This window comes from Vulpes lagopus, chromosome 2, assembly GCF_018345385.1.
Source record: "Vulpes lagopus strain Blue_001 chromosome 2, ASM1834538v1, whole genome shotgun sequence".
Taxonomy (NCBI): Eukaryota; Metazoa; Chordata; class Mammalia; order Carnivora; family Canidae; genus Vulpes; species Vulpes lagopus.
Genome location: NC_054825.1, coordinates 121,312,815 through 121,332,209, shown reverse-complemented (window position 1 = coordinate 121,332,209; position 19,395 = coordinate 121,312,815). Strand labels below are relative to the sequence as shown.

The 19,395-nt window shown below is 38.6% G+C and overlaps 1 protein-coding gene across 1 annotated transcript in view; it reads right to left on the bottom strand.

Moving 5' to 3' along the window:
• Window positions 1–19,395, bottom strand: part of RNF217 (ring finger protein 217) — a 198,445-nt gene that overhangs the window by 39,343 nt on the left and 139,707 nt on the right. Inside the window, exon 5 of the mRNA XM_041732879.1 lies at window positions 10,321–10,554. Coding sequence (XP_041588813.1) covers window positions 10,321–10,554 — 234 coding nt within the window. The remainder of the gene's footprint in view (window positions 1–10,320; window positions 10,555–19,395) is intronic.

Sequence of the window (19,395 nt, the reverse complement as noted above, 5' to 3'; positions counted from 1 at the left end):
ATTGGAGAAAGTCTAATTAACACAATCTGTCTATTGAAATCTTATCCAGATCAAATGCTATTTGCTTTGAGATGTCTTCCCTATCCCTCCCAAACAGATTCAGCATCTTCTCGGACTCACATTAGACATGTAGATGTCTAATCTCTCTAACAGACTACAAATTCACTGAGGACAAAGGCTGTCTCGGGCAACCTGTATTTCCTGAGATAAGTAATATAGAACTTTGCAATTTGTAAAATTACTTATTTTGCACACAGCATGTACTACATATTGGCTAACATGAAGTGAATTCACAGAAAAACCCACATATCCAATTTATGATGAACGGCTGAGATGGTATCCTTACTTCTTAGATTACCAGATGATGTTTACTAAATATTTTATACATGTGACATTTTACTGGGCATTAGGATCATGATCAAACTCTTCTGCAAGACATAGGGCTACAACTGTTTCAAGAATAAAGTTATCAGAGTTAAGAATCTTGATTAACTTGTCCCCAAATCCATGAAAGATAAAAAAAAAAAGGCCAAAAAAAAAAAATCTTTATACTTTAAACTTCTGAATTCCTTTAGTTTTTCCAGAAATCTGGGCTACCATGACACTCAGATGACAAGTTAAACCCACCAACTTTCCCTAAGCAAATGGTATTTTCTCTTGAGAATCATACCAAATAATAAAAAAAAAATCACCCACAATATAAAAACAGAGTTAAAAACCAAAGAGCACCCCAGAAATGTCTATTTGGGGGGGCCTAAATTCTATACACTCCTATATACATAATAATTTAAAATCACAGAATACTTAATATTAAAATATTAGACAATATCTATTTATAAATGGAACATTGCAAATATGAACTAAGAAAAGAATTTGCTTTATTAGAAATACAGATGCTCAATAATGAAACATATTCATCAATTCTTTTGCCTGTTTGGCAAATATTTATTGAGCACCTTTGAGTAGCACATACTGAGTGTACTGATTTTAGCCACATAAAGAATAAAATACTTATCCTCAAGGAATTTACTGAAGACCAACAGATACAAACCCACAGAACTATCAAACCATGTGATAACCACTAAAATAGAAGCTCAGACAAGTGAGTTCCATGGGAAAGGTGCTACAGGAAGACCGGAAGGCTAATGTTTAGACAGAATGTGGCCTTGAAGTTCGAGGGGGACTGTCACTGGGGCCAGTGATGGGGTCGTACTTCTGGCCCAGCCTCAGCTGCCCTGGAGAGCCTGAAAGCATCCTAGAGCGGGAATGGAGCAAGTGTTCTAATGGGGCCCAAAGAGATATGTCACTTCAGCTGGTTCAGTCCTGAGCCTTGATGAGGTGTCCAATAAACAGGGTTTAATTAGTCTTATGTTGATGTTCCAATACTCTTTTTTAAAATTTTTTTTAAATAATAAATTCATTTTTTAATGGTGTTCAATTTGCCAACATACAGAATAACACCCAGTGCTCATCCCGTCAAGTGCCTTAGTGCCTGTCACCCATTCACCCCCACCTCCCGCCCTCCTCCCCTTCCACCACCCTTAGTTCATTTCCCAGAGTTAGGAGTCTTTATGTTCTGTCTCCCTTTCTGACATTTCCTACCCATTTCTTCTCCCTTCCCTTCTATTCCCTTTCACTATTATTTATATTGCCCAAATGAATGAGAACATATAATGTTTGTCCTTCTCCAATTGACTTATTTCACTCAGCATAATACCCTCCAGTTCCATCCACGTTGAAGGATGTTCCTATACTCTTGATGTGGCTTTCAAAATACAGTAGTCCAGAAACTTCTTTCATGAAACACAGAAACTATGGCTGTCAGACTACACTGTGTCCTAAAGAAACTGATCGATATGTAAATAACAGGGAAATCTTGTGGTTATAAAAAGCTTTGTGATAACTTAAGATGGCTTTCTTGAAGACAAGATGATTGTGAAGAAGTACAGGGTATCATCAAGAGGAGAGAAGTAGTCTTTGATGCATGGCCTCAAAGAAGCACTATCTGCTCCCTTAATAAGATCAAATCCTAAAGCCAGAGTGCCGTGGAGGGAGGTTCTCCACATGGGAAAACATGGGCTTGACTTCTTGTCTCGAATCTTAATCCCTAAGATTAGTCTCTGAGTCCCCTCCTACTTGGGGATATCTCCCCGAACACCATGCCAGTAACACGCAGGCCTCATAAGGCACCGTTCCCTGAACACAGTCCAAATGTGGCCTAGCGACCCTTGCCTTAATTTCTCACAGCATTGCTGAAACCAAGCCAGAAAATGAAAGGGAAACTTTCCTAAAGGTCAGGGATCAAATGAGGACAACAAACAAACAAAACCCCCCAAAACAGTTAACACATGACAAGATAACCTACATGGAGTTAGACAGTGGTTATTCATAAAAATGGCCTTACCAACATCCCTCATATTGGTTTCTAGGCTCCGTTGACATATGTAGCACACTATTTATTGCACAATACATCCACTTTAGTACTGGCTTTCATTTTAAAGTGGGAGGCATGTTATTCTAGGGGTTTTGTCCTTTGAAAAGAGTCCTCTCTCCCTAATTTGAGGATCATTGTTTCATACCAATCTATTTTGTCTCTGCCACCTGGAAACACCATTAAGCATTTACAGACTCTTCCTTTAAACCTAGAAAACAGGGTTCAGAGAGTTATCTGTCTGAATTTATGTCTTGTCTGAGGACCTACCGCTTCATGGATGAATATAAATGGTACTGGAAGAGTCTGCCCTCATCTGTGTAGTCCCAACTCACTAGCCAGAGCAGTATGGCATCATCCCATTCTCAACAAGATGTCGGTTCTGAACACGACACAGTAAGGCTAACATCGTGTGGAGACAACCCACCAAAAGTAGCAGGAGGGCCATCTAATTATATAGCGTACCTGAGGAAATTGGAGTATTGTCTGTGACCAAGAGGTGAAAGCAAGACATAGATCTCAGCCTGAAGGTAACAATGAATTCTTTGGAATGATTTTATAAGTAGAAAGTTCCTTAAAAATGGAAGTGTTTAACCAGCATCTGAATGGCCACCTGTAGGTATTTTGTAGAGAGGACTTATGCTCATGTAGACTGTTGCATTAGGTTCCCATACAGATCCGAGAGGGTATATATGGCAAGGGAGGAATGCACAGTATTTAAGTGAGAAATGCAGGCCCTTCACGTCTTCCAGACCATTTTATAATGAGCACCAGACCTGGCTTACTTTTACTCACTCTTTAGCATGTCATCAGAGAGAAATGATTCTTCAACTTGTCTCTTGGGTTGAAGATCCAAGAGATGATGTGATGAAGCAAAAAACCTCAACAGTTTTCAATCTCATTGTGGGTCAATTTGTGGTAGCTATGAGCCTTGATTATTACAATTATTGTATTTTTTTAAAAATGTCAGATGTAGATTAAGACACTAAATGAATTCTAATATTTGGCCTTTGTTGTTAGAAGTTCAAGTAAAGACTCCATAAAATATTATGGCTAATTTATGCATCAATGAAGGAAACAAAGAACAACTTTAGCAAAGCACCTCATTAGTAACTAGAGGGGAAAAAATGCATCCTAATAAAATGTAGTAGCTCTGCATCATAGCTGAGTGTTACACATTTTTTCAAAGTTAGCATATATAACACACCCTTTGTTTAAGCTGGCTTCTTTAAACCAGACTAGACACCTTTGTCATTATCTCCCTCACAAATCTATGCTAGCAATGATCATTTAGGAAGCTACACTTGGTTTTCTACAATCCTGAACATCAATGATGCATTAATGCCAGGAGAAACTGGTGTGTGCAATAGGATGAACTGATCTCGCAGGGCTCATGCACCACCTGATTCTCAATTTGTAACACTGTCAACTTAAAGTGATGGTGAGGGGGCAGGGAGGGGATGAGAGCGAAGTAGCATACTAGCCACACTGTCACAGGGAAACTTCAAACATTTTTATACATGGGAAACAATTCTCAAATTATCTTTACCAAAGGAAACCTTAAATTTATTTTATTTATTATTTATTTATTTATTTATTTATTTATTTATATAAATGACAATTGTTTATTGGAGGCACAACTGAAGATGTGAAGCTGGGATCTGAACAAAGGATTGGCAAGGCCCCAGAAGCCTAAATAGTGGGAAGCCACTATGACTCTTAGGGCCATAGAGACAAAGGAGGAAAGAGGTTTCTGCAGCCCAGTGAGAATTAGCAATATGGGGGAGGGACCATCTAGGGGGGGAGGTACAGTCCTAGAGGGACACAGCTACTGCCAGACCTTCGTACTGAATCAGGAAGGGGGTGAGGAAGTAATGCATCTACTGTTCTCCTTCCACCCTCTTGTCTCCTGCCAATGCCAACATTTGGCTGAATCCAAATAGGAATTGAGATGTAAGGGAGTCTGGAAAAGCCGTTCAAAAAGGCAGTTTTCTGGAGTATAGGACAGGTCAGAGAGGGCTGAGTAATAGACACAGGAAGAGGGTAAATGGAGTATTACCAGAATTCCAGCCTTCCACGTAAGCACATTTTAAAGTACATTAATTAGGAACAATAAACCCATTGACTTGATTATAAAGACCTTAGAAAGGTTCTTTTACTACACAAGGAAATAATGTATTTGCACAGTTTTAGAAAATGCAATTTCTACCCAGAGGGTTTAATAATTACAAGAGAGGGGGCAAAGACTGTTAACTATATAAGGTAAGAACACAGAGGGAGTTTCCCCCATGACATTTTACTGGCTTTTTCTTCCACCTTACAATGAATCAAAGTACCATTCTGTGAATTTTCAAGGTTCTGTTTATTATTTGTGGGAAAAAGAGTGGAGTTATTGCCTCAAGGAAACCATAAAGAAAATGACCTTTCACACATTCCCTGCATTGATTTATGCATGCCCTTCAACTTAGTCCAAATCAGTATGAAAAGAGGGACCATTTCTTGGTCTACACTTGGAAATGGGAGAGAAACCTAGAACTACCCCTACCTCAGTAAAACTCCCAGGCATAAAATGACTACATTTAATCATTTGTAATTTTCTCCTCTTCTTCATGAAAAAATGGTAACTTTCTTTACCTCTGAACATGTTTTATCCATTTCTGTGAATGTAGTCACCTGCCCCTGCTTCAACCTCATCAAATATTAATGCTTGCCAATCAGATCCCTCCTCAGAAGATCCATGTTTCTTGGATATCTCCCTGAAGCCCCAAAGGATCTTCAAACTTAACATCATCAAGTACATTTCAAACCGAATTTGCTTTTTACTCCCCAAACCTGTTCTTTTTCAAGATATGGTCATATCATCCCTTCTTAATATATATATATATATATATACCCCTTTACTACCACCATCCATCAGGCATCCAATCTTTCATTCCACCTATCTTATTCTTGAATCTTCTATCTCCTTCCTAGCAGCCCACGGTTGCTCATTCTGTGGCCCCTGCCTAATAATGATAGCAAACATTAGAATTTCCAGCAAGTGTTAAGCACTCAGGATATATCAAACATGGTGCTAAGCACTTTACATGTGTGACCCAGTTTAATTCTTACTCTGCCCTCCTGACAGGTACTGTTACTAACCCCAGTAAGAGATGTGAAAACTGTACTCATGGGTGCAGAGCTCATATGGGGCAGACTGAGTTTAAATACAGTTGGAAGCCAGTGCTCTGACCCACCTTTTCCAGCTTGGCAAATTCAACATTTCAAAGCTCAGTTTACTCTTACTGAACCCTTTACAATCCCTCCTGTCCTTTCTTCTCCAAGCGTTCTCAGCATTTTCAACCCATGTTTACTACAGTACACATTATTATGTATGCACTGGCCCATTTCTTAGTTCCTCCAACAAATCTATTTTGAGAGCACAGTTTTTCAGATGCAGGGCTTGACACAACTTATCAGCAGTCAGCAAGCCTGGACCTGGCCTCTTAGAGACCAGTGGGAGAAACTCTAAGCAAATAATCACACACATAACACTATAAAAGCCCAGATGATAGTTGCTATGGATAAAAACTTCTGGTGCTGGGGATATATCTGTCACCAGGCATCACATGAGCACCATTAAAGCCATGACTTCAGCATTTTTATTTTCCCCTCGCTAATGTGTTCACTGTATTGATAATGCAGTTGCATTAATAAATTCTAAGAATGGCTTAGCTTAGAAATTAGATATTTTTATTGGATTTGAAATTAACTTTGAAGAAATGGAATGGTAAAATATTTTGGACTCATGACAAGAGTTGCAGGAACAAGAAGACAAATGTTATGAAGGAGAAGGACTAGATTTGCACAAAGGCAAGGTCGTCTCAATGTAAATCTCTCCATTCAGGAACATACTTCTTCTCTTTGATACAACAGTAGTTTAATGGAGTTCAGAACATAATGCAAAGCTCCACGTACTCAAACTTCGGTCAGAGGGGATATGCTGAGAGAGGGCTTGGAAGGATGTACTGGCCCCTAAGAGCTCTTCTAACTGCTTGGTGATATATTCTGCTTACCCCTTTCTCATTTGCAAAATACATGAAATTTAACAAGTAGTATTTATAAGTCTATTCAAATGAAATCCCCACATGTGACATTTTAGATTTCAAATATCACATGAGATGTACCCAAAGGTATTTACGGCTATAAAATAGCCATGATATTTCCAAGCAATTTTAACCTTTTTATTTAATCGCTTCTAAATTGACAGAAATCATAATAAATGTTCAAGGTGTGACATCCTGGATCACAGTATTATAATTCAATGACACAAAAAGAATAATATTGAAATATATATTACAAAGAGTTTCATCAAAAGATACAAAACCCACTTTAGGGGGCATCTGGGTGGCTTAGTGGTTGAGTGTCTGCCTTTGGCTCAGGTTGTGGACCGGGGTCCTGGGATCAAGTCCTGCTCCAGGCTCCCTGCTTCTCCCTCTGCCTATGTCTCTGCCTCTCTTTCTGTGTCTCTCATAAATAAATAAATAAATAAGTAAATAAATAAATAAATAAATAATCTTTAAAAACACTTTAGGCTTTACATATTTAAAATATAATATGTCTATTATATATAATATTTTTATAATATATATTATAAAAAGAGATTTTCAATTGCTCAGACATGTTAGACGTTAGTATTAATCTTTTTGTTTGTTCCTGTTGTGTTATGATCCAATTCATTACATTCAAGTACTTGAATTCAATACTCTGAAAGTTATAATGAACTACATGGATTTGGAAGTGGGTTCTGTTATTGGGGAAACAGAATTTTTAAAAACAGACAAACCTAAAAATATAGTCACTGATTTGCCACAAAGAACAAAGATCATAGTCTCAGTGTACGGTGCTATACTATAATCATGAATGTCACAGCTGGTTTGTTGAAGAAGCATCCATGTCTGACCTCTCCTTACTCATAATATCCAGACAGGCATGGGCACATAAGCCAAGAATCTATGTTAACATACAGAGTTTAATGATGAAAAATGCTATGTCAATGTTAGATTAAATAGTAAAAACCATTGCTTCAGGAACTATGTGAATTATCCCTAGAATGAGGAGATTATTTTTCTTTTCTGTTAGGGATCTTCTCTCCAACCGGAGTAAAGTGAGTAATAACAGTAATCATCCCCAAATTCTGCGGTAGCTTTATTTTTCTTGAAAGTTGTTTAATAGTTTTACTTTATATTGGGATTTTCATCCCTCACAGAAGCAAATTTCCTCTCTCCTTTGCTCATCAGAAGTAAAAAACTGAGCTTACTAGGTCTGAGGTCTTGATCCATTGGCCCCCTACATCTCTTCTTACCTACAACCCAACTGGACATTGGAGGAAGCCTGTTATTGGAAATATTATCAGTGTGCCCTCAGTTCACTCAAAATTATACAAATATAGGATCTTATATTTTTCAATTTTTACATATCTCCCTCTCAATACAAGTGAATTCTGATAAATAATGCTCACCACCAAATGATTTGGTGACTTGGGATAAAATGAGATCTATAAAATTTTACCATAGCTATACTTGCAACTTAAGCCTTTCATCCATTTCATAAGAACAATATATTTTTAAATGATTTCCATTTTGACTCAATTATGCATACATGTTTTTAATTATTCTAAATTCCAAAATACTGCAGTCTGAGTGTGTATATATATATATATATATATATATATACTTAAATATTTTATTTATCTATTCTTGAGAGAGAGAGACACACACAGAGAGGCAGAGACACAGGCAGAGGGAGAAGCAGGCTCCATGCAGGGAGCCCAACATGGGACTCGATCCCAGGACTCCAGGATCACAACCCGGGCCAAAGGCAGGTGCTAAACTGCTGAGCCACCCAGGCTGCCCATATATATATATATATATATATATATATATATATATATATATATCTTTATAAATTTGTATTAATTGTATCAATATATGTGCTTTATAAACAAATAAATTATATAAAAATGTATATTACATATATGATTCCAAATATAAGTAAGAAAAAATATGCTAAGTTATGGCATAAGAAGTCCTCCTAAAACTGGTAATTTCTGATCACATCAGTAACATAAAATTGAAATAAAAATAACTACCTAAGAATATACAGAGTCAAATAAAAGTATATTATTGCTATTAAGTCAGTATTCAAAATCACTGTACATGTATTATTTTAGTTATACAGTTTTGCAACCTCAAAAATGTACTTTTTAGGGGCACCTGGGAGGCTCAGTGGTTGAGTGTCTGCCTTTGGCTCGGGTCGTGATCCCCGGGTCCTGGGATCGAGTCCCGCATCAGGCTCCCCACAGGAAGCCTGCTTCTCCCTCTGCCTCTGTCTGTGTGTCTCTCATGAATAAATAAAATCTTTTTAAAAATGTACTTTTTAGACAAGAAAACAAAAGGTTTCCTGCTAGCTATAAGTCTAGCCTGCACAAAGATAGTAAATAAAAGAACTAACTATGAGAGCTAAGCAGTTTCAAAGCCCAGTTACTCTTGAAGAGGCTAGACTAGCCCACTGTAGCTCATCATCGTGACCAGCGGGGGAAGGACTTGCTAAACCACACTCCCTCAAAGTTACAGAATGAATACCATAGCGACCACTGCTTCCAAGGCCGGAACATGGGCAAAGACTTACCTCAAATGGAGAGGACATCAAACAGCCCTTGAAACCACTTCACCCTGCCATTCTGCTGTAATGACAAGGATGGAAAAACTACTGCCATGGGCCTCATCATCTTCCTGTTTCATTTACTGCAAGGGTTCCCAGTTGTGCTGCACACTAGCAATACTCGGTGAGCTCAAAAATGTGCCAGGCAGTGATTGAGGGGTGGGCCCGGGGCCCTGGTTGTCTAAGAGACCCCCCCAGGGGGTGGTAATGGACAGTCGGCGCTGTGAACCAGGGATTAGCTCCCACACTTTCTGCTCTCAATGCCCGGCCTCCATTCTTGCCCTCTTGTGACATGCCCTACTAATGCTGCAAGAATGATCTTTCTGTAATGCCTACAGAATTAAACTCCAACTTCTGAGCACAGTGTGAGACTCAACACCATCTGCTTTTAAATACCTGGCCAGCTGCTCTCCCTGGCTCTCTCCCCACTCACCCTACCGAGCACTGGTTTCCAGGGTGCCTGCCTCAGCCTCGGGGCCAGACTTACTCATTCCTTGCTCCGACATGTTCTCCAATGTTTGTCTGTTTACCTGCCTGGAGAGCTGCATCTTCTCCAAGAACTTTTTCCTCATATCCTAGCCTCCACTCCTCCATCAGTGTTCTCAAACTATGAGTGTATTGGGGTTCTTGTTTTTGTTTGTTTTGTTCCCTTGGCTAGTCATATTGAACATTTAGAACACAGGTCTCTCTTACCTTCATGAGACAATTTTGGAGCAAGGACTATGCCACATTTGCCTCTGCAGCCCCTAAACTTAGCATACTGTCTAGCCTATACTGGCAGTCTGTACCTGCTGAATGCATGAATGCATTTTATACCATTCTCACTTATTACAGACAGAGCCAGAGGAGATCCACCTTGGGTTCACCAAAAAAGTTAAACTCACACACACAAAAAAGGTTAGTATTTACTTAATATTTAGTGACAATTATTTTAAAAGATTAGTCATTTAATTAGGCTACTAAGTGAATTTTAAGCATGGTCAAAGTCAAAGAAAAACTTTAATTAAATCCTCAAGAGTGCACGTTTATCATCAGCCTCCCCCAAACTACATATTTTCAGAATCACAGCCAATAAATACTCACGTTAGACTTCGGTAAGGGAAGGAAGCCCACTTAATGCCCACCACAAGTTGGCCTAATTTGGCATCATGTGACATCTAACCCACAACTCTGGTGAACATGCTTACTTTGTATTTGCTTTCTGATCTGGAAGGGGTGGGGATATGTCCTTTTTTCTTGAAGGTTGTAAAGTGCTTGCACTGAGGACATGGCTTGGTGCTGGAATCGATACGGCCAAGTTCCAAGAAGTACTTATATTTGATGGAATCTTCATGTGTTAAGTTAAAGACAATCGTTCTTTCTTCCAGGAATTCAAAACATTCTGTGATAGGGCATTTGATTTCTACTTGGCCAAGTTGTACCTGCGTAAAAGAGCACATGGGAGACAAAAAAAAAAAAAAAAAAAGCACGGTTAACTTTCTCTTCTCTTTTTTCCCAAATATTATTGCTTATTTCATGATTACAGTAAAGGATTGTCCATCACTTTTCATGATTTCTACCATAATAAATGGTAATCACATTGGTACCTACATTAGGCAGTACCAAAAGAATCACTATATAAGGTTTCCAAAATGATTTACAGCATATTTAAGCATTCTCTATCATATTTGTAACCTTGCATGGATCTAAGCCACCAGCTCACCAAAGAAGCAAATTATCATCTCATCCTTCGGAAAATCTCAGGGTAAAACAGCATTCAGATAACGTGCCAGCTAAAGGAACAGCTAGGATGAAAAGGTGATTCAGATTTTTCAACCTTACGACAGAGTACCTCAGCACTAAATTTAGGGAAGCTGAAACCACTTTAAAGAAAAAAAAGGATTTGAAAGTATACAGATACACATCACCTAGTAGTTTAAAAATATTGCAATAATAACTTCATTTTCCCCAACTCTTCCATGTAACAAACATATAATAGTTTCTATGTCATCAGAATCACAGGAACAAGTAAGAAAATGACATCAATCACATTTTTTTTTAATTTGTATGAGATTTGGCAACAACTGAGGTCGTTTATAAAATGAATTTCTTCCCAGGAGCACAGCATTAGTTTAGGGGAGGGGAGGAGGATGTACTAGTACATGCTAGCTACACTTAGCATTTGGTATGGGATTCTAAGTAAGGTTAGCATTAAGGATGATAGCATAAGATTAAAGCGTGGTTAAAGTCAAAGAAAAACTTTAATTAAATCCTCAAAAAGTCCACAAAAGCATGGACACAACTAAATTTTGCAAGATGAAGAAAATAAACCACTTTGAACCAACGAGTTCCACGAATGTTTTCTGTAAGTAGTGAACCAGAGGTGTTTATTGTATTTTATATATTATGGCATCATGAGCTCCTTTTGCATGGCCTACATGGCAAAGGGAGGCAGTGAACATTCCCAGTGGCAAAGCATCTCGGTCTTTTTCACCGAGGTGAACCTGACGTTCCAAGAAGGCAAAATACATTGACTGTAATGAGAAAAAGCCCTCTTTGAAAACTGAGGGAGGAATGGGGGAAAGAAACATCCCCACAAGGAGCAATTTGAAAAAAACACAACTAACATCATAGTAACTTTTCTTTTAACTTTGCTGTTTATCTGGCACAGACTTGAAGATGGGTAGTTGAGAAGCCACAGGCTGAAGGATACATGGGATGACACATTTAATACAAGTAAAGGACATGAACCAGACTGAAATGAAATTCAGGACATGAAATCTGACTTTAGATCAACCTCCTTAGGATCCACCTGCTGAAAGTGTCCATTGCTACATAATTTTATACTACTCTTACACAAAACACAGTCTAGAGAAGTTTTTCAAACATCAGCCCAAAACAATTTTTCTACTTATGATGTCTGCTTATAACTCCAATCGGATTTTATTATTACACTTGTTATAGTTACGAAATGTCATTATAAACCCAATTAAGTCTTATAATACATTGTTCTCAGATATAGCTCAGGACATAAATCCTCCAAAGATTTTAAACAGATAAAAAAAAACCATGCATGACATTATTAGAAGCTGAATTAAAGAACTGTATAGAACTTTTTAAAAAATTAATAAAAGTTTCCTCTTTTAACAGTCTATCAACATTCATGAAGCCTGCTTCCGAGCCAGTACTGGGCAAGGCACTGAAGCTTTTTGCAGGTGCCCATCAGTAGAGGAGTCATGACACAGAGCCGGGAGGCGCAGTAACCTCACCCTCGGGAGGTTCAGGGGAGGCTTTTTGGGAGAAGTGAGGGTTTCAAGTGAGATCTTACGATGAGTAGGACTGAGCCAAACAGGGTGAAGGTGTTTCAAGCAGATAGAAGATAAGGACATGGCCAAAGGCCTGGAAGTCAGAGGACATGGCACGCTACAGCAGGGGTACTCTGTATTTTCCCCACATTGACTGGATCAAGTGGATATTGCCCTAAGGGGCCTATATCCTAACTTAAAGAGGACACCCTTAGAGGGACTGAATGATGACCAGTAAGACTGGACCACAAAGTGAGAGCGTAGAAAGAGAAGGGCGTACAGATGAACTGGGATCAGAGCACGAGGGCAGAGCATGAAACCATCCTAAAAGTCTGCATGTTTTCATATGAAAATTAAAGAACTCCACAGTTTTCAGTAAGTGAAAAACAATTTCTTTTCAATCCACATTGAAAGAGCTCCCTTGGGCCATTTCAAGTGACTCTTCCTTATTGGGGAGCAGGGTAGGAGCCAGTTATTTTGCTCCCAGGTCAATGTTTTAGCCTGGCCTCCCTCCCTTACCGATTTAACTACGCAAATGATAATAACGGAAGTAGTACGTTCAGAGCCACCCAGGAAGAGTCAGGTCTTGAACAAATGGGATGTAGTTTGGGGAACAAAACAAGGTAGCTCAAGGGAGCTGGTTATCTTGTTACCCCTACAGCTACCCCTGCAGGAGTGAGTGTTCATTACCACACCACACTGGGCATTACCCTCCCATCCAACATCCAACCAGAGGACCTTATCTTCACTTTTTCAAATCTGCCTGCATATCAATCCCTTTCCATAGAACACACAGTTTCTTCATGCTCTCAAGCTCTCTGCATTTTGCCTTTTCCATGACTCTCTTCTTTCTGGAAGCTCCCAAATCCCTACCCCACTGCGCTGAACCAAATGCTCCCTATTTTATTAAGCAGATAGAAGCAATATGATATTTCCTCGTCTTCCCACTACCAACTCTCTCAGAATCTATGTCTGCTCCCCATCTTTTCTGTCCTCCTTCCTTTTAAAGTATAGGGCCTGACTCTACTTCTAGGACAGCTGCCTGAGTCTCTTAAAGTGTTTGCTGAGAATTCAAGTTTTATGGCCCACACAGGACCTATAAAATTTGAATCATCGCTGGTAATCAAGCTAGTAATGGGCAGTTTGGAAAAATTACTCATGCAGTTCTTTGAATTACTCATAGTTCTTCATGCTAACAATATCTCCCTTTTCATAATAAAATGCTATTCATGACCAATGCAATCTCTTGGCCTCTACAGCATTGTCCCATAGTTTAATTTGCGGTTTTTATTTTCTTGGTGGCACATAACATAATACTGCATCCTACAATTTGATCATGTCTTAGATTTCAGTGAAATGTGGTTTTTACAGGTTGGGCATCATGGTGGACTCTGGAGAAATGAGAAGAGACACACACAGAGCTTCTTTGCAGGAAATCTGTGATAATTAAATAAGCCAGGCAGATTATGGTCAGTGCTAGAGGGAACTGACTGACCACGAGGGAAGGGATCTCTGAGGAGGTGAGAACCTGAATGGGGAACTAAAGTGCCCATAATGCAGAAAAACTGGGGAAGAGACTACGGCAGGCAATAGAAGCAAGGACATGGACCCAGGGCACAAGGTGCCTGATGAGCCTGTGTTCAGAGAACATTAATGAGTGACCGAGACACATACCAAATGAGCCAGAACACACAGGCCTTGTTGGCTGTGATAGGAAATCATGGATTGTATTCTAAATTTAACAAGAATTATTGACTAGCTTTATGAGGAGGGGTGATACACCTTGATTTACATTAAAAACATCACCCAGGCTCTTCCTGGAGAATGCGCTGGGGAAAGATGAAAGTGAAGAATGGGAGAATAATAAGTCTCAGGATTGTAGCTTTCTTCTTATCAGTGGCCTCTGTTTCAGCCCCCTAGCCAGTCGATGATGGATGACTGAACTAGGTTGACAGGAGCAGCGAGGTATGGGGCACATTTTGGAAGTGGAATCAATGGGGTTTGGTGATGGATATTGAAAATGGAGTAAAGATACTGAAAATGGAGTAAAGGAAGGAAGCAAAGACAACTCTAGGATTTTGGCTTGAATAATCTGATAATGGGCGATGATACTCACTAAGGAGTTTCTAGTAAAATATGGTCTACATGGATATGTGATATTTGCTGGAAAGGAGTCACTGCAAATTTATTGTGGTAACAAGAATAAAGATCATTAATTCAGGGCAGCCCGGGTGGCTCAGCGGTTTAGCGCCTCCTTCAGCCCAAGGCCTGATCCTGGAGACCCGGTATCAAGTCCCATGTTGGGCTCCCCACATGGAGCCTGCTTCTTCCTCTGCCTGTGTCTCTGCCTCTTTCTCTGTGTGTGTCTCTCATGAATAAATAAATAAATAAAATCTTTTTTAAAAACCATTAATTCATCAAAAAAAACCTATCTTTAGCTCCTATGATATTACAAATAAAAGATATAGGCCCAAGATATAAAGTAGCTTAAGCTGTGAATCTTGCCCTTGTGGAACCCGAGAATACAGCAATCAAATTTGTGTTGGTACTGATGATTTGATGATGCTGATTCACTTAATATTTTACCCTCTGTTTAAAACATCTTTTATTAGGGTAATCATAAACATATGAAAAAGTAAACAGATTGAGATTATGAAACCTTAAGTACCCATTCTCCAGCATCAACAGTTATCAACTCTTGGCCAATCTTGTTTCTTTTGTTCACTGACCCATATGGTCCTCCCATATTATTTTGAAGCAAACAGCAAACATCATGTCATTTCATTCATGAAAATTTCAGTATGGAGCTAAAGAAAATTAGTCCTTTAAAATGCATAACCCCAGGGTGCCTGGGTGGCTCAGTTGGTTAAGCATCTGCCTTTGGCTCAGGTCATGATCTTGGGGTCCTGGGATCAAGCCCGGCAGCAGGCTCCCTGCTGAGCTGGAGGTCTGCCTCTCCCTCTCCATCTGCCTCTCCTCCAGCTCATGCTCTCTCTCTAATAATTAAAATCTTTAAATAAATAAATAAAATATATAACCATAATAGTAAATATCTCCTCAAATGATAATAATTATTTAATATCAATTTAACAGTCAAATAACATGTCATCTAACTTCTATTTCAAGGATTCAATGTATTTGATATATTTATTTTTTTTTTTTTTAATTTTTATTTATTTATGATAGTCACAGAGAGATAGAGAGAGAGGCAGAGACACAGGCAGAGGGAGAAGCAGGCTCCATGCACCAGGAGCCCGACGTGGGATTCGATCCCGGGTCTCCAGGATCGCGCCCTGGGCCAAAGGCAGGCGCCAAACCGCTGCGCCACCCAGGGATCCCTATTTGATATATTTAAAACAAAGATATTTTACTTTTTAAAGACTGTATTTATTTGAGAGAGAGAAAGAGAAAGTAGGGGAGGACAAGAGGGGGAGGGCAAGAAAGCAGAAAGAATCTCAAAGCAGATCTTCACTGAGCTTGAAGCCCAACTTGAGGCTCAATCTCATGACCCTGTGTTCATGACCTGAGCTGAAATCAAGAGTCAAATTCTTCACTGACTGTGCCATCCAGGTGCCCCCAAACAAAGATATTTTAAATTTACGTTGTGAAAAAAAAATAAATTTACGTTGTGTTCAATCTAATTCCAGTGTTCATATCACTGAAAAATATACTCCCCAATTCTTCTGGACAAAAACATGTCCGTTCTTGTGAGACAAAATTACTTAACATTAAAACAATCTCCAAGTGTATACAAGAGATACTATTATCCACTTGACATTCAAGCTGAAAGGCTAATTTGCCACTTGGGACAACTCAGAAGTTTTTTAATGGCGCAGGTGAGGGGGAGCCTCTGGAAAAGTGTCAGATTAAATCATCCAAAGAAAAGGACAGAGAAAGTTTAAAACTTGGACTTCAAAGCTCGATTTATCAAAGGTATGGTTGATGATTTTGGTTTTTTTTTTTTTTTTTTGGTTGATGATTTTGATCTTGGTTTTAAGTGTTGGTCATAATAGTTTGCAGGGTGCCTAGGACTTTTGTTCACTTTACATCAATTTCCTCTTTCCTTAAAGATGGAATGCGTTAATATGACAGAGGAGAAGAGACTACCACAACCAAAGCAACAATAATGATGAAATGTACACAGCTCCTCCTACATGCCAAACACTGTTCTTTTTTCTTTCTCTATTTCTTTTTTAAGATTTTACTTTCTTAATTAATCTCTACATCCAGCATGAAACTCGAACTTACAACCCTGAGATCAAGAGTCACATGCTCTATACTGAGCCAGCCAGGCACCCCTGCCAAGCACTGTTCTAAACTTTTTCTGTGTATTAATTACTTTGGGGAGCATCATAGGAGCAGATTCATTTTCAGATTAATGGATGACTTTTAGATTCCCCATGACTTTATCATCAGTGGTTATAGGAAAGTGGTTGCTTTACTGATAAATATGCTTTTCTGTTTACTTAATAGCTATATCAGAGCATTGTGGCTATTGAGTTTAAAAAAAAAAAAAACTAATGAAAAACATCAAGCCAAATATCTCAGAAGTTCTCTCAACCCCAAGCAAGATAAATACAAAGAAAATCACATTTAAACCCACCAAGTAAAAGTACAGGTACCAAACACAAAAAAGTATCTTAAAAGCAAGAGGAGAGGGGCGCCCAGGTGGCTCACTCTGTTAATGTCTGCCTTCGGCTCAGGTTATGATCCCAGGGTCCTGGGATGGAGCCCACATCAGGCTCCCTCCTCAGTGGGGAGTCTGCTTCTCTCTATCCTTCTTCCCTTCTCCTTCTGTCCCTCTCCCTGCTCATACTTGCTCTCACTCTCTCATAAATAAATAAAATCTTTTAAAAAAGAAAGTAACAGAGGAGAAAGATACTCCCACATAGAAAACTTCAGCCCCCAAGTGCCTTGCTGGTAAATTCTGCTGAGAATTTAAGGATGAAATAATACCAATATTACACAACTACTCTTAGACAATAGGGAAATGGGTGTGTGGGGGGGGAAGGGTTACTGCTCAAGTTGTTTTATTAAGTCAGCATAATCCTGATACCAAAATCTGATAAAGACATTGCAAGAAAGGAAAATTACTGACCAACCTCTTCATAAACATAGACGCAAAAATCCTAAAACAAAATATGAGTAAGCCAAACTGAACAATACAAGAAAAAGGTAATATATCCTGATCAGCCATCTGAGTGGCTCATTGGTTTAGCTTCTACCTTTGGCTCAGGTTGTGATCCTGGGGTCCTGGGATCGAGTCCCACATCAGGCTTCCTGCAGGGAGCCTGCTTCTCCCTCTACCTATGTCTCTGACCCTCTCTGTGTCTCTCATGAATAAATAAATAAAATCGTTAAAAAAATATCCTGGTCAAAGAAGGCTTATTGTAAGAATACAAGTTTGGTTTAACATTCAAAGATCAAATTAGTGTAACTCACATTAGTAAGGGAGAAAATAATATGATTATCTCCATAGAAAGAGGAAAAGTATTTGACAAATTCAGCATTCATTCATGTTAAAATCTTAGCAAACTAAAAAGAGATGAAAACTCTTCATTAATCTGATAAAGAGTATTTATTTAAAAACCTGTAATAAACATCACACTCAGTGAAATACTGAAAACTTTCTTCTTGAGATTTGAAATGGATCAAGTATGCACTGCCACCATTATTCAGCATTGACTAGCGCTCATAGCCAATGTGAGAAGAGAAATGATAATAAAACAATCAGAAATGAAGATAAAAAAGAAATGAAGATATAAAATCCTCCATTTCTTACAGATTGCATAATTACACATGCAGAAAACTCAAAACAATCTACAGACAAACTATTAGGATTTATAATAGTTTGTGAATTTAGTAAGTTTACTGAATATGTCAACTACACAAAAAAACAAATGTTCTTTTATAACTGGTAACCAGTGATGTGAAAATAGTATTTAAGAAATCTCATTTATAGCAATATAAAAAACATGAAGTAATAATAAATCCAACAAAAGATGAATAATACTACCCCACAGAAATATGTGAACTAGTTTTGAGAAAATAAAAAGAAGCAAATGAATGGAGGGATATATCAGGTTCTTGAATTGAAAGTTTCAACATGATAGAAATGTAAATGCAGTCATGTTTATCGATAAAATTTCCTGCAGTTTTCTATCTCCTTTTGTTGAGGAGAAAGTGAGTTCAGAATGACAAACTGAACATAAAATACTTATGGATGGTCAGGATACTCCTTTTTTTTCTTAAGATTTTATTTATCTATTTAAGAGAGGAAAAGACAAAGAGAATGCGAGCAGGGGGAGGGACAGAGGGAGAAGCAGACTCCCCCCGGAGCAGGGAGTCCAACTTGGGGCTTGATCCCAGAGTTTTGGGATCATGACCTGAGCCAAAGGCCGGCGTTTAACTGACTGAGCCACCTAGGCACCAGGTCATGATACTCCTAATCAAGAAAAACAAAGTAGTAGAAACTTGTTTTACCAGCTATACGATGAATCATAAAGCTACAGTAATTGCATCAGTATGACACTAACACAAGAGACAGAGAAGATGGACAATGACAGCTGATAGAAAAGAGTACTGAACAGAACCACTTGCATATGGACACTAGAGACACTGACACTACAGAGCAGCATGGAGGATAATTATTTTCAATAAATTGTTCTGGGTCACTTAAATACCCTTTAAAAAATATGTCTTGACTTCTACCTCAAACTAAGTGGACTGCAGCTATAATTATAAAGGAGTAAACAATAAAACTTTTAAAGATGATCTAGGAAAATATCTTCATGATCTCAGGGAAGGGAGATATTTCTTACATATGACACTAAACATACTCCCTACAAAAAAATGGATAAATTGGATGAAGTAAACTGTAAACCTCTGTTCACCAACAGGATACTGTGGAGAGAGTGAGACTGTAAATTAGAATGGGAGAAGATACTTGCAATGTGCAAAGACAAAGTTCTGTTCATC